This window comes from Hyperolius riggenbachi, chromosome 4 (assembly GCF_040937935.1).
Source record: "Hyperolius riggenbachi isolate aHypRig1 chromosome 4, aHypRig1.pri, whole genome shotgun sequence".
Taxonomy (NCBI): Eukaryota; Metazoa; Chordata; class Amphibia; order Anura; family Hyperoliidae; genus Hyperolius; species Hyperolius riggenbachi.
This window is the reverse complement of record NC_090649.1, coordinates 16,218,504-16,232,144: the sequence shown is the minus strand read 5'-3', so window position 1 is coordinate 16,232,144 and position 13,641 is coordinate 16,218,504. Positions and strand designations below refer to the sequence as shown.

The 13,641-nt window shown below is 44.2% G+C and overlaps 1 protein-coding gene across 1 annotated transcript in view; it reads left to right on the top strand.

Annotated features, from left to right (window-relative positions):
* The window catches only part of LOC137504556 (G-protein coupled receptor family C group 6 member A-like), a 49,734-nt gene extending 37,959 nt beyond the window's left edge, over positions 1-11,775 (top strand). Inside the window, exons 5-6 of the mRNA XM_068233138.1 lie at positions 4,940-5,057; positions 10,748-11,775. Of these exons, the coding sequence (XP_068089239.1) occupies positions 4,940-5,057; positions 10,748-11,775 (1,146 nt within the window). The remainder of the gene's footprint in view (positions 1-4,939; positions 5,058-10,747) is intronic.
* The last annotated feature ends 1,866 nt before the right edge of the window (positions 11,776-13,641 follow it).

Genomic DNA, 13,641 nt, shown 5'->3' with positions numbered 1-13,641 from the left:
ATGTATTTTCTGGGCAAATCTGCAGACATGATTGAACGTATTCTCTGGGCAAATCTGCAGACATGATTGAACGTATTCTCTGGGCAAATCTGCAGACATGATTGAACGTATTCTCTGGGCAAATCTGCAGACATGATTGCATGTATTTTCTGGGCAAATCTGCCGACATGATTGAACGTATTCTCTGGGCAAATCTGCACACATTACGTGTATTTTCTTGAGAAAACCTGCACAATTATGTGAATTTTCTGGGGAAAGGGTCACCAAAACTTGGGCCCACTGTCTTTGCATTGCACTTTTAAAGGGAACCCGAGGTGAGAATAATATTGAGGCTGCCATATTTATCTCCTTTTAAGCAATACCAGTTGCCTGGCTGCCGTGCTGGTCCTCTGCCTCTAATTCTTTCAACCACAGACCCTGAACAAGCATGCTTGTTTCTGGTGTGATTCAGTTCACTACTGCAGCCAAATAGATTAGCAGGGCAACTAGTATTGTTTAAAAGGAAATAAATATGGCAGCCTCCATATCACTCTCACCCGGGTTCACGTCAAATTACAGTTAGCTCCGCCCTCATCCGGTCATGGCCACGCCCATTTTTTTGCCGCGGCGCGCTTAGCGCGCCGCATGTTGTAGCGCCGCCCATTTTTTGCCCCTTTACTTTTTTTTTTTGGGGGGGGGGGGCGGGGTGTCTTATAATACCCAGCACCAGGTGTCAAATGCCCTAGGTACGCCACTGATCTATATATATAAAATCGGATGTATGTGTGTGTATGTGTGTGTATGTGTGTGTGTATGTGTGTGTGTGTGTGTGTGTGTGTGTGTGTGTATGTGCCGCGATCATGAGAAAACGGCTTGACCGATTTGAACGAAACTGGTACACAGATCCCTTACTACCTGGGATGATATGTTCTGGGGGTCTCGCGGCCCCCCTGCACACCTGGGCGGAGCTACAAACAGCAAATCAGATTCCACCCATTCAAGTCAATGGAAAAAATGTAAAAGGCTGCCATTCTCACAGTAATCAAGCCAGAGTCCCCACATATGGCACAGTTGGTCACTTGGTGACTGAGGTTACAAATCCTGGAAAAGTGGGCGGAGCATAAAACAGCCAATCAAATTTCAGCCGTTCATTTTAAATGGGAAAATGTAAACTGCAGCCATTCTTAGACTGTTAATCGCAGGGTTCTCAAACTTGCCACACTTGGTCACTGGGTGAATGTGATTAAGATTCAAGAAAATGGGGTGGAGCCTACAACAGCCAATCAAAATTCACCTATTGATTTTCAAGGGGAATATTTAAACTGCTGCTATTCTTACACTTTTAATGGCAGAGGCTTCAAACTTGCTACAGTCGGTCATTGGGTGACTGGGGTCCAAATTCACTAAAGGGGAGGGGCCACATACAGCCAATCAGATTTCCTTGGTGGATAAACTGCTTCCATTCACACATTTTTGATGCCAGGAACCTGACAGCTCACAAACTTGGTCATTGAGTAACTGTGTGTCAAGGTTACAAAAAGTGGGCGGAGCCAAAACAACTTTTACTGGGAAAATATAAACTACAGCCATTCTTACACCGTTAATGGCAGGGTTCTCAAACTTTGCACAGTTGGTCATTGGTCATTGGGTGACAGATTAAGATTTTAGAAGGTGGGTGGAGCCTACAACAGCCAATAAAAATTCATCTTTTGATTCTCAAAGGGAATATTTCATCTGCTACCATTCTCTTATACTGTTAAAAGCAGATGCCTCAAACCTGGTACAGTTGGTCACTGGGTGACTAGGGTCCAAATTCAGGAAGGGGGCGGAGCCACACCAGCCAAATTTGTTTATTTTTCAATGGGAATATACAAAGTATTGATACCAAGGACCCCAAAGCTGATAAACTTGATTATTGAGTGACTGTATGTCAAGGTTAGAAAAAGTGGGCGGTGCCAACACCTTCATTTTTTACATGGCAGGGTTCCCAAACTTGACACAATTAGCCACTGGGTGACTGGGATAAATATTCAGAAATGTGGGTGGAGCCTACAACAGCCAATCAAAATGTACCTATTGATTTTCAAGGGGAATAGTCACATTGCTACCATTCTTACACTGTTAGTGGCAGAGGCCTCAAACCTGATACAGTCAGTCATTGGGTGACCGGGGTCCAATTTCACTAAAGGGGTGGAGCCACAAACAGCCAATCAGATTTGTTAGATTGATTTCAGCCATTCTGTTATTGGCAGGGTTCTCAAACGTGACACAGTTGGCCACTGGGTGACTGGGACTAATATTCAGAAAAGTGGGTGGAGCCTACAGCAGCCAATCAAAATTCACCTTTTGATTTTCAAGGGGAATATTTACATTGCTGCCATTCATGCACTCTTAATGGCAGAGGCCTAACATCTGCTACAGTCAGTCACTGGGAGACTGGGTTTAAATTCTGAAGGGAGCGGGCCAAAAACAGCCATTCAGATTTGTTTAATTTCAATGGTAAAATGCAACTTATTGATGCCAAAGACCCCAAAGCTCATAAACTTGGTCATTAAGTGACTGTATGTCAAGATTAGAAATAGTGGGCAGAGCCCAAAACAACTAGCTTTTTACATGGGGAAATGTAAACTTCAGCTTTTCTTACACTGTTAATGGCAGGGTTCTCAAACTTCACACAGTTGGTCACTGGGTGACTAGGATTAATATTCTGAAAAGTAGGTGGAGCCTACAAGAGCCAATCAAAATTCACCTATTGATTTTTAAGGGGAATATTGAAACTGCAGCCATTCTCACACTGTTAATAGCAGAGGCCTCAAACCTGCTACAGTCGGTCGTTAAGTGTTTGGGGTTCAAATTCAGTAAAGGGGCGGGGCCAAAAACAGCCAGATTTCTTTGCTGGTTAAACTGCTTCCATTAGCACAATTTTGATGCCAGGAACCCAAAAGCTCACAAACTTGGTCATTGAGTAGTGACTGTGTGCATAGCCGGCCTTTGATATGAGCGACCGGAGCGGTCGCTCAGGGCGCCAGCTTCCAAGGGGGCGCCTATAGCTGGTTGCCTATACTGAGGGCACCTAGACCTGATTTCCTATACTGAGGGTACCTATGTCTGGCTACCTTTACTGAGGGCTCCAACACCTGGCTACCTATACTGGAGGCACCTACGCCTGGCTACCTATGGGGGGATGGAGGGCACCTATGCTTGGCAACCTATATTGAGGGCACCTACACATGAGATCCTATACTGGGGGCACCTATACCTGGCTACCTACCTATACTGAGTCTGGGGGCGTTTTGGGGGGGGCGCAATGTGGTTATAACGCGTGGTGCAAATTGTCAGTGCTGTGCTATCATTCTAAATGGAGGGAGGCGGCTAACTGTCCCACTGATTGTTTTTATTAATATTCCTGAAAGGTTCTAGCCTTCATTTTTAAATGTATTCAGGATAATGCATTATTTCCATCCATTCGTGGTTAATAGTATTATACATACGTGATGTATCACAGAGATCTGAACATTTGGCATGATGTGTCACAACGTCAAAAAGGTTGGGAACCACTGTTCTAGGAACAAAAATCAGGTTTCGCTCAAGGCGCTGTGAAACCTAAGGCCGGCCCTGACTGTGTGTCAAGGTTACAAAAAGTGGGTGGAGTTAAAAACAGATTTTTCTGGGAAATTGTAAACTGCAGCCCTTCTTCACTGTTAATGGCAGGGTTCTCAAACTTAGCATAGCTGCTTACTGGGATTAATATTTAGAAAAGTGGGTGGAGCCTAAAAATGCCAATCAAAAATCACATGTCACTTTTCAAGGAGAATATTAAAATTGCTGCCATTCTTGCACTGTTAATGGCACAAGCCTCAAACCTGGTACATTCGGTCATTGGGTCACTGAGGTTCAAATTCAGAAAATGGGACAGAGCCACAAACAGTGAATCAGATTTGTTTCATTTCATGGGAAAATACAAATGATTGATGCCAAGGACCCCAAAACTCACAAACTTGGGCATTGAGTAGTGACTTTGTGTCCTGGTTACAACAAGTGGGCTGAGCCAAAAACAAATTTCACTGGGAAAGTGTAAACTGCAGCCCTTCTTACACTGTTTATTTCAGGGTTCCCAAACTTTGCCCTGATGGTCACTGAGTGACTGAGATTAATATTCAGGGAAGTGGGTGGAGCCTATAATAGCCAATCAAAATTCACCTGTTGATTTTCAAGTGGAATATTTAAATTGCTTAATACCAGATTCCTCAAACCTGCTACAGTTAGTCATTGGGTGACTAGGGTTCAAATGCTGGAGAGGGGCGGAGCCACAAACAGCCTATCTGATTTGTTATTGATGCCAAGGACCCCAAAGCTCACAAACTTGGTCATTGAGTGTTTGTGCGTTAGGGTTAGAAAGTGGACGGAGCCAACACCACTCAAATACATACCCGGGCAAGGCCGGGTCATCAGTAGGCGGAGACAAATACAAATTTCACTGGGAAAATGTAAACTGCAGCCATTCTTACACTGTTAATGGCAGGGTTTTTAAACTTTGCACAGTTGGTCACTGGGTGACTGGGATTAATATTCAGAAAAGTGGGTGGAGCCTGCAAAAGTGAATCAAACTTCACCTGTTGCTTTTCAGGGGGAATATTTAATTGCTACCATTCTTGAACTGTTAATGGCACAGGCCTCAAACCTGGTATAGTTGGTTATTGGGTGACTGAGGTTCAAATTCAGAAAAGGGGGTGGAGCCACACACAGCCAATCAGATGTGTTTCATTTCAATGCAGATTATTGATACGAAAGACCGCAAAGCTCACAAACTTGGTCAGTGAGTAATTGTGTGTTAGGGTTAGAAAAAGTAGGCGGAGCCAACACCAGCCAAATACATACCTGGGCAACGCCGGGCAATCAGCTAGTAAGATATAATTTGTTGGAATAATTTTGAAGACCACAGTATCCATTATAATTCCAGGTTCCCTTCTCCAATTGTTCAGCAACCTGCAAGCCGGGATATTTCATGAAACATTCCTTCATCAGCTGCTGCTATGAGTGCATCCCGTGTGCCAACAACACCTTCTCCTCCTCACCGGGTACGTATTTGTTGTGGACCTCGCAGAATAGAGATGTTCTGCCTCCTGTCAATTCCCTGTGGTATTGCAAAGTCAGATATGTAGGATGTGGAGAGCCTTATTGAAAAATAGATGATAACCCTTTTGACTCTGACAGTGTTGGTAGGCATGGAATCCTGGAATCATAGAAGCCACTGCTCTTCACCAGAACAAAGTGTCAGTTCAGTTTACAACTATCTTAGTGAGCAACCATTTACTTTTCTGGAGCCTGGAAGTAGCTTCTAGGGGTTGTCACACCAGAGACACGGGAGTCTACAGGTGAGTCCACAGAGAGGTACCTGACAGATGAAGAGTCACATGCAGAGTCATGTTCATGGAAAATGTCAGGAGCAGGAAGTTGAAGGTTGGAGCATCGGTCAGATGGCAAGCAGAGATCAAGGTGGGCAGAAGAGCTTAGAGTCATGTAACACACATAAGGCCAAGTAATGGCAGCAGGCAAGGTGTATTACCAGGCAAGGAACCAGGCAAGGAATGATTTCAGCATGAAATTCATTGAGAATTGGCCTGAAGTGTATGGGCAACTGACAGATCTCAGTCTAATTAGATTCAAATAGAGAGAGATGTGTCTCTTGGTCCAATCTGCCCATGCATTGCTAGGTGTATAGGTGCCTTTAAAGGATACATCTGAGATTTAAAAAAAAAATCTAATTTACTTATCTGGGGCTTTCTCCAGCCCCTGGAAGCCCCCAGCAGGCCTCCCAGGGAGTCCTCCGGCCCGGTTAGGTTGGCGGCCCCTGCTCATGCAGAGGAAGATCTGATTTTTTTTTTTAAATCTCAGATGTATCCTTTAAAGAGACACTGAAGCGAAAAAAAAAATATATGATATAATGAATTGGTTGTGTACTATGAATAATTTCTGGAAGATTAGCAGCAAAGAAAATATTCTCATACTTTTATTTTCAGGTATATAGTGTTTTTTCTAACATTGCATCATTCTAAAATATGTGCAGATTACACAATACTCAGCATTCAAAATGAGTCTTTCAGAGCAGTCTGTGAAGTAATGACCTCTCCTCTAGCAGAGAAAAAGTAAACAGTTTACTTACAGTTGAGATAATAAAAGTCAGATAACAGCCCTCTCCACGACTAGCTTAGTCGGGGAGCTTAATGGCTTGTTTGCATAGAGATAACAACTGGAGTTTCTCAACTCTTCCTGTACTGGAAACAATTACACTGATGTATCTGATCTTATTGTTTTATTTCTTAGCTGTACTACACATACAAATCATAATATCATCATTTTTTTTTTTCGCTTCAGTGTCTCTTTAAGGTCAGTAGTCAGTACACACTCCCAACAAAACTCACAGAAAACAGACGACCAATGCTGTGGTTTCTGCACACCGATACTGCAAACAACCAACTCTACTGTGTGCGCCAGCGTAAACACCATTCTACACAACACGCCCACATTCAGTAGAGCAATGTCGTGCTAATAACATTGTACACACATACCGACTGCACGATATCTGCCCAACAGTCCTGTGAGTTGCCGTACGGATCGTGCAAATTGTGCAATTGTGCAAAATTCCTGATATCTATTGCTTGTCTTGTTTTTTGCCTACTTCTTTGCATAGAATTGCATATTATGGTCCAACATGGCAAAATCTGTCACTTGTGGGACATTTTACTTTCCAATGACTTTCGTTGAATGTGTGTATGAGGCTTCAGAGCACAAAAGTAAACACACAGTTATAATACTCTTAATGTACAAGCACTCTTTAGGTTGGTATAATACTGCATTCGGTATTTTACCCTTTTTTTTCCAAATTAACTAAGATTGCCTGCATGTGGTAGAAGTTTGTTAACCTCCCTGGCGTTGCATTTCTGTCTGGAATTAGGAGTCAAAAGCGGTACATTTCTTTCAAGAATTTTAGGCCTCAAATTCTTAAGTCATAACTCGCCAAAAATGTCAGAATAAAAGCCTGGTAGACATTCTGCATATCGACAAAAGACTGGGATACAAAATTGTTGAATTCATTAATTTTATGAATAAACTTAAAAAATTGTGAAACTTTACAAATAAGGCAGGCAGAGAGTAGTCAAAATCCAGGCAGAGGTCGGTGCAGGCGGCAGACGGAGAGTAGTCAAAATCCAGGCAGAGGTCAGTGCAGGCGGCAGGCAGAGAGTAGTCAAAATCCAGGCAGAGGTCGGTGCAGGCGGCAGGCGGCAGGCAGAGAGTAGTCAAAATCCAGGCAGAGGTTGGTGCAAGCGGCAGGCAGAGAGTAGTCAAAATCCAGGCAGAGGTCGGTGCAGGCGGCAGGCGGCAGGCAGAGAGTAGTCAAAATCCAGGCAGAGGTTGCTGCAAGTGGCAGGCAGAGAATAGTCAAAATCCAGGCAGAGGTCGGTGCAGGCGGCAGGCAGAGAGTAGTCAAAATCCAGGCAGAGGTCGGTGCAGGCGGCCGGCAGAGAGTAGTCAAAATTCGGTAACAGTAAGGCAGAAGCACTTATCTCAGAAGCAGTTGGAAACCAAATGGCGACATTGTTTACATCCTGTGCTTTCAAATTAGCTTATCTGCCATGGCAGTCAGGTGACACAGGGAGAGATTAAATTTCAACTTGTGATTAGAGACAAATGAGGAGGAATTAGACAAGCTAAACTCTCTATATACATGCTGGCTGCATTTCTCTATGTTTTACCTGCTGTCCAGATGGGAGAATCAGATAGGCTAAACTCCTGTCCCTGCATTATCCTCCTGTCCCTGTGTCCCGTGTGCTTTGGCTACTGTGCATGTGCAGCCGTTGGCACAGAAAAAGGACGGGGCCAGGGGGCGGGCGGATGGGTGCGTGTGTGTGTGCGCGGTGCGTAGCACACGTTGGGCGGGTGTGCGTGCTGACATGTGGCGGTGGCGGCGGTGAGATAGACCTAGAGCCTGTTTTTAAGCAGGCTTAGATCTACTACTGTGTACATGTGTGTGTATATATATATATATGTATATATATATATATATATATATATATATATATATATATATATATACACACACACACACATATTCTCTTTGTTTTCCATCTGCCCTGTGCAAAAGTTGAGGTCCCACTTTGTTCCGCTCCCTGCTCCCTATGATGTCACGCCGCAAAACTGCTCCTCTGCTGTGATTGGCCGCCGGGTCCCCGGAAGAAGAGCGAGGACATGGGGATACCGGTGGCCAAAAAGGAGGCTGATAGCGCGTGGGACCCAGGCAGCCAACAGAAGCGGCGGTTTTGGCCAGCCTGAACTGAACTCGGGCTTACCGCTCCAGCTTCTGAAACTGGGCCCGAGCTCAGTTGGGGATTACCTCCAGTGGGGGCTAATATACTGAAAAAGCATGCTTCAATTCACTAAGCCCTGTTTGGTAGACTCTCCAGCTGTGGAGCAGGTCAGGCAGCAAGCTGTCAGTCTTGTCTTACAAGTCTGTGCATGAGTTGTTCTATTAGTGCATCCCCGCCATCCCTTTAGATGTTCATCTATGCTAACTAGAGAGAGCTTTTCTGTCTATCAGTATATAGATACGCACACCTAAAGGGATACAGAAAAGCCTTTTGAAATGTCTCCTTCTCCTGCTCTGCCATTCTGAAGTCTCGCCTGCCTAAGTATCTGATCAAATGGGGCGAGCAGCAGGGCTGTGTGGCTCTTCCTATTGGCTGCCTGGCTCTCCTTATTGGCTGCCTGGCTCTTCCTATTGGCTGCCTGGCTCTCCTTATTGGCTGTCTGCTACACCCATCAACTTTTACCACATGAAGATTTTGAGTTACCGGCTGGTCAGAGCTGGAGATAAATACCAAACACTTTTACTTGATTTACTGAATGTTTTAATCGTTGCAAATTGCAATTTTTGGACATTTCTTGAGGCATTTGCCACATAAGTCAGTAATTTATCTCACTAGTTGGTAATTTTACTCTTGAGGGAGAAAATAGGTTTAGTGAATTGCAACTTAGCAAGGTGATCAGTAAACTCAGAAGTTTTCTGCATTACCGAATGTGATAATGCTTAGTGAATTGAGGCATGCATGAAAAAAGGGCCCGGCTGGATAACGAAATGGCGACGGTGGATAACGGAATCTGATAACAATAAACATCATTGTCAAACTTGGTTAACGATAAACACCATTGTAAAAACAGAAAGGAAATAATAGCGAAAAGATATCAACGTTAAAAATCGTTACGCAATTCAACAATACAGCTTAACCCAACCCTACTCTCACACAGAACCCTCCGCTGGTGGTGCCTAACTCTAACTGCCCCGGTGGTGCCTAACACTAACTACTCCCCTGGTGTTGCCTAAGCCTAACCACACCCCTGGTGTTGCCTAAAACTAACCGCTGCCCAGGTAGTGTCTAACCCTAACCACTCCCCCTGGTGGTGCCTAACTCTAACCACGCCCCCTGCAGAAACACCCGTTCACACATTGTAACAAAAATATCTTTGATAACATAAATTTGCTAATGCAAATGAAATAATATGACAAAAACTGTACCGTCTCAAGCTTCTAAAATGATAGCATACTTCAAAAACGTTAATGTTCTAATGGTGTTAACGATATTTATTGCGAAGCCCTTTTTCTGCTTTTTTTTTTCACGGTATTAACGATAATTGCATTAGAGTCTATGGCGGCGCCCTTTACATCAACCGTCAGCTATTTTTCCTGCGCCCTTTTTTCCTGCTACTGAATTGAGGCCATTGAGAGGAGCAGCTTCTGAGGAGGGAGAGGAGAGATGAATGAAGTGAACACCAGGGTGGTTATGTTATTAGAATCAGAATCAGAATCAGAATCAAATTTATTTCGCCAAGTACAACGGGGGTTGTACCCGGAATTATTTTTGGCTCATACAGGGGCGGAGATGGTACAAACACATGCAGCAATTTAACACATACAATCACGTGCAATAGTACACTTAAGCATATAATATATACCCATATATACATAATACCAATAACTGTAGTAGAGGACGCGTGTGGAAATCTGGAGTGCTATGTGAGGGGAGCAGCCTGCCAACTATCGACGGCGCTCGCTCGCTCCACAGCAGCTCCAGATGCCCCGCAGTGTGTCCTGGATAGAGAAAGAGAGAGAAAGGATAGCTAAGAGAGACGAAGAAAGAGAGAGAGAGAGAAAGGATAGCTGAGAGAGACGAAGAGAAGACCAAGGCAGGAAGAGAGAGACAGATACAGAGGCAGAGTCCTTGGGGCTGCAGAGTGCAGATTGAAAAGCACCCCTGGGTCCAGCCATCAGTCCAGTCCAGTTGTTGTGCAGGGATCAATTGTGGATGCAGGCAGATGGGACCCTGTGCTTCTGGCAGCTGTAGCATACAGAGCCAGGACCGGTGGAGAAAGGACCGAGCTTCAGGGCCCATGGGAGTCCAAGTAGAAGTAGTCCAAGTAGTATTAGGACTCTGACATAAATTGCTGGTCAGTGGTTCAAACTGCCAGTCCAGCTTGTATATTCTTAGGTGATTAGGTTAAACCCACCCTCCTAAAAATATACTGGTAGGTTGATTGGCTTCCCCAAGCTTCTGTCTCCACCATGTGTGACAGAGACTTTGGACCATGAGTGTCACTGAGTGGAAGTTAGTAATATGAGTTCATCATTGTCGTGTTCTTTGTAAGGTACTGCCAGTGCTATTTTACAGTATTTTATCTCCCTATTCACATACATTCTCCTTTGTGTGTGTTTTAGATATGACGCAGTGTCAGACGAGTTCCCTCCATCAGTGGTCGTATAGTGGAAGTTCTCGCTGTGAAAACCGGACGGTTGATTACTTTGCATGGAACAACGCCTTTGCTATCACTCTAGAGACCTTGTCCTCTCTTGCTATGCTGCTTGTCCTGCTGACTGTTGGTTTGTTCATAAAATATTCCCACACGCCACCCGTGAAGGCCGCAGGGGGCCCTTATGCCTACTTGTTCATGTTCTCACTATTAGTGAGCTTGGCCAGCACCGGAGTTTTCATTGGCCAGCCTAGCGATACGCTCTGTAAGATCCGCCAACCCTTGTATGGCATCAGCTTCACCATGGCCGTGTCTTGTATCCTAATCAAATCCATCAGGATCCTTTTAGCCTTTGAGTCGGCCACAAAAGGAAGGAAGTTAGAGAAGTTAACCTACCAGCCCGTTCTCCTGGTCATTATATTAACGGGGATCCAGGTCTGTATTTGCGTAGTGTGGCATGTGGTGAAAGGTCCTGCTTTCACGGAGATATACACCATCCCTGAGCGCATTATACAACAGTGTGATGAAGGATCCTACGTGGCTTTGGGCATCATGTTGGGTTACATGGGCTTGTTGGCCCTAATTTGCTTCATTTTGGCCTACAAAGGCAGGAAATTGCCAGAACGATATAACGAAGCTCGTTGTATCACATTTAGCATGCTGGTCTACATGTTTGTGTGGATTCTCTTCATCCCTATCTATATCAATGTTACTAGCGGCATCTACCTCTCCGCTGTGCAAGTGGTTTCCATCCTATCCTCCGTGTATGCCGTGATCTCCTGCCACCTCTTACCCGTGTGTTACATGGTCCTCTTTAAGAGAGATAGCTGCACAAGAGAGAGGTACCTTGCGAGTGTCTTTAGGTTCTACAGGACTAAAACGCGGGGCAGGTCCGTTATTCAGAAGACTCCAAACCAACAAGAAGCTCCTTCTGCCAACTTTGAGCCAGATATTGAAACTATCCCAATTCCAGAAGAGCATTCTCACCGCTCCTGAAGAGGAACACATCTTAAAAACAGATTCTCACCTAAGAAGAGGGAAGGCTCAAGGTCCTATAGAGCAGTGTTCCCCAACCCTGTCGTCAAGGCCCACAACAGTGCATGTTTTGTATAAAACCACAGAGGTAGTTAATCAGCTCTGCTGCAACACTAATTACCCCACCAGTGATTGTGTGTGGTTTTCTGCAAAACATGTACTGTCGGTGAGCCTTGAGGACAGGGTTGAGGAACTCTGCTATAGAGCCTTCCCGTTCCTCTCCTGGACCTTGAATTCCCTTGCAGGCTCCCCATTAGCAGTTTCCAACCAAACTGCTCCGACCACACTAACATATGAGTAGTATGGAAACACCCGTCTTCGGGAACACTCAGGCTTTGAAGACTTCTGAAGCCTCCCGTGGTGGGTGATTTGAATGGAGAAGCCTGCAGGGGAACAACGGGGCCAGGAGAGGAACGGGAAGGCTCTATTGGACCCAGAGCCTCCCTCTCTCCTTAGGTGAGAATCTGTTATTTTGTTTGTTTTTATTTTTTAGTATCGCTTCAGACTTAAATTGTCCTCCTGCTTTCACTAAAAACTTGTTATCATGCAATTGGTGCTTCTCAACTCCTCCTGGCTGTCTGAATGCACTATGCAGAGCAGGAACTCTTGTTAGGTTTGGTTCACACTTGAGCTGAAACATGGACACCTTTTGTCTGTTATACAGATCACAAAAGCGACACTTATATAGACCCTATGTTATTAATAGGATCAGTGGCGTACTTGCCACAGGGCTGCAGGTGCTCACAAACCCCCAGGGGTAGCCATGGCTAGGGGTGCCACTGTGGTGCTCAGCCTTTGCGTTCTTCCACCTGGGACCTTTACTCATAGTTCGGCCAACAATCGGGAAAATAGCAGGTTCACTGCCTCATCCAATAACCCCCGTGTCTCCTAATAATAATAATTACAATAATAATGGACCAGAGCACTTTTTACATTTTGGGACTGTTCCCTTTCATTCACCGATAACTTTATTACTATTTATCACACCGAATACATCTATATATTGCTTTATCCAGAACAAATTGGACTTTATATCTGGTGATATATATGTTTGTATATTTTCTATGCTATTTTAAGGGAATATTTAGGGGGGGGGGGGGGGGGATTCTCTAGTGTTATCTATTACAGTTTTAAGATAAACAGTGTTGAAGATAAAACTCACAGATTTGATTTGCCTATTTATAACCAGTATCACAGCATGTCAATTATGTGCAATCTATAATGACAATATTTTATTGTGAAATAAAGGTGTACTTTTTATGTTTTTGTTTTTGTTTTGTTTTCTCATTGTACACTATCAATTATTATTGCCCCTATTTGCAATATAATACACCCTCTTGACATCAATATTTAATAAGCCGAGTCCTTAAAGAGAATCTGTACTCTAATATTCTTACACTAAAAAGCATACCATTCTATTCCTTATTTTCTCATGTGCCCCTCTGTGCTGTTTCTGCCACTCCCTGCTGCAATCCTGGCTTGTAATTAACTGTTTTAGGCAGTGTTTACAAACAAACTAACCAGCTTCTAATAGGCTCAGCTAAGCATAGTGTGTGAGTCATTCATAGTGTGCAGGGGGCCTGCAGAGGGTGTGTATCGCTTCTACCAATCACAAGCAGCCCTGCACATTCCACACAATCAAAGCCTTAGCCCGACAAACAGGACAGAGGAAAGATACATTGATTTATTACAGAGACAGTGTAATTAGGAAGAGCTGCAGTAAGCCCCAGCACATTAGAACAGGCATAGGAACTCATAGGATAGAAGAACTAAGGCTGAAAAAATTGTTACAGAGTCTCTTTAAGGTAACAATTTATACAGTTTACT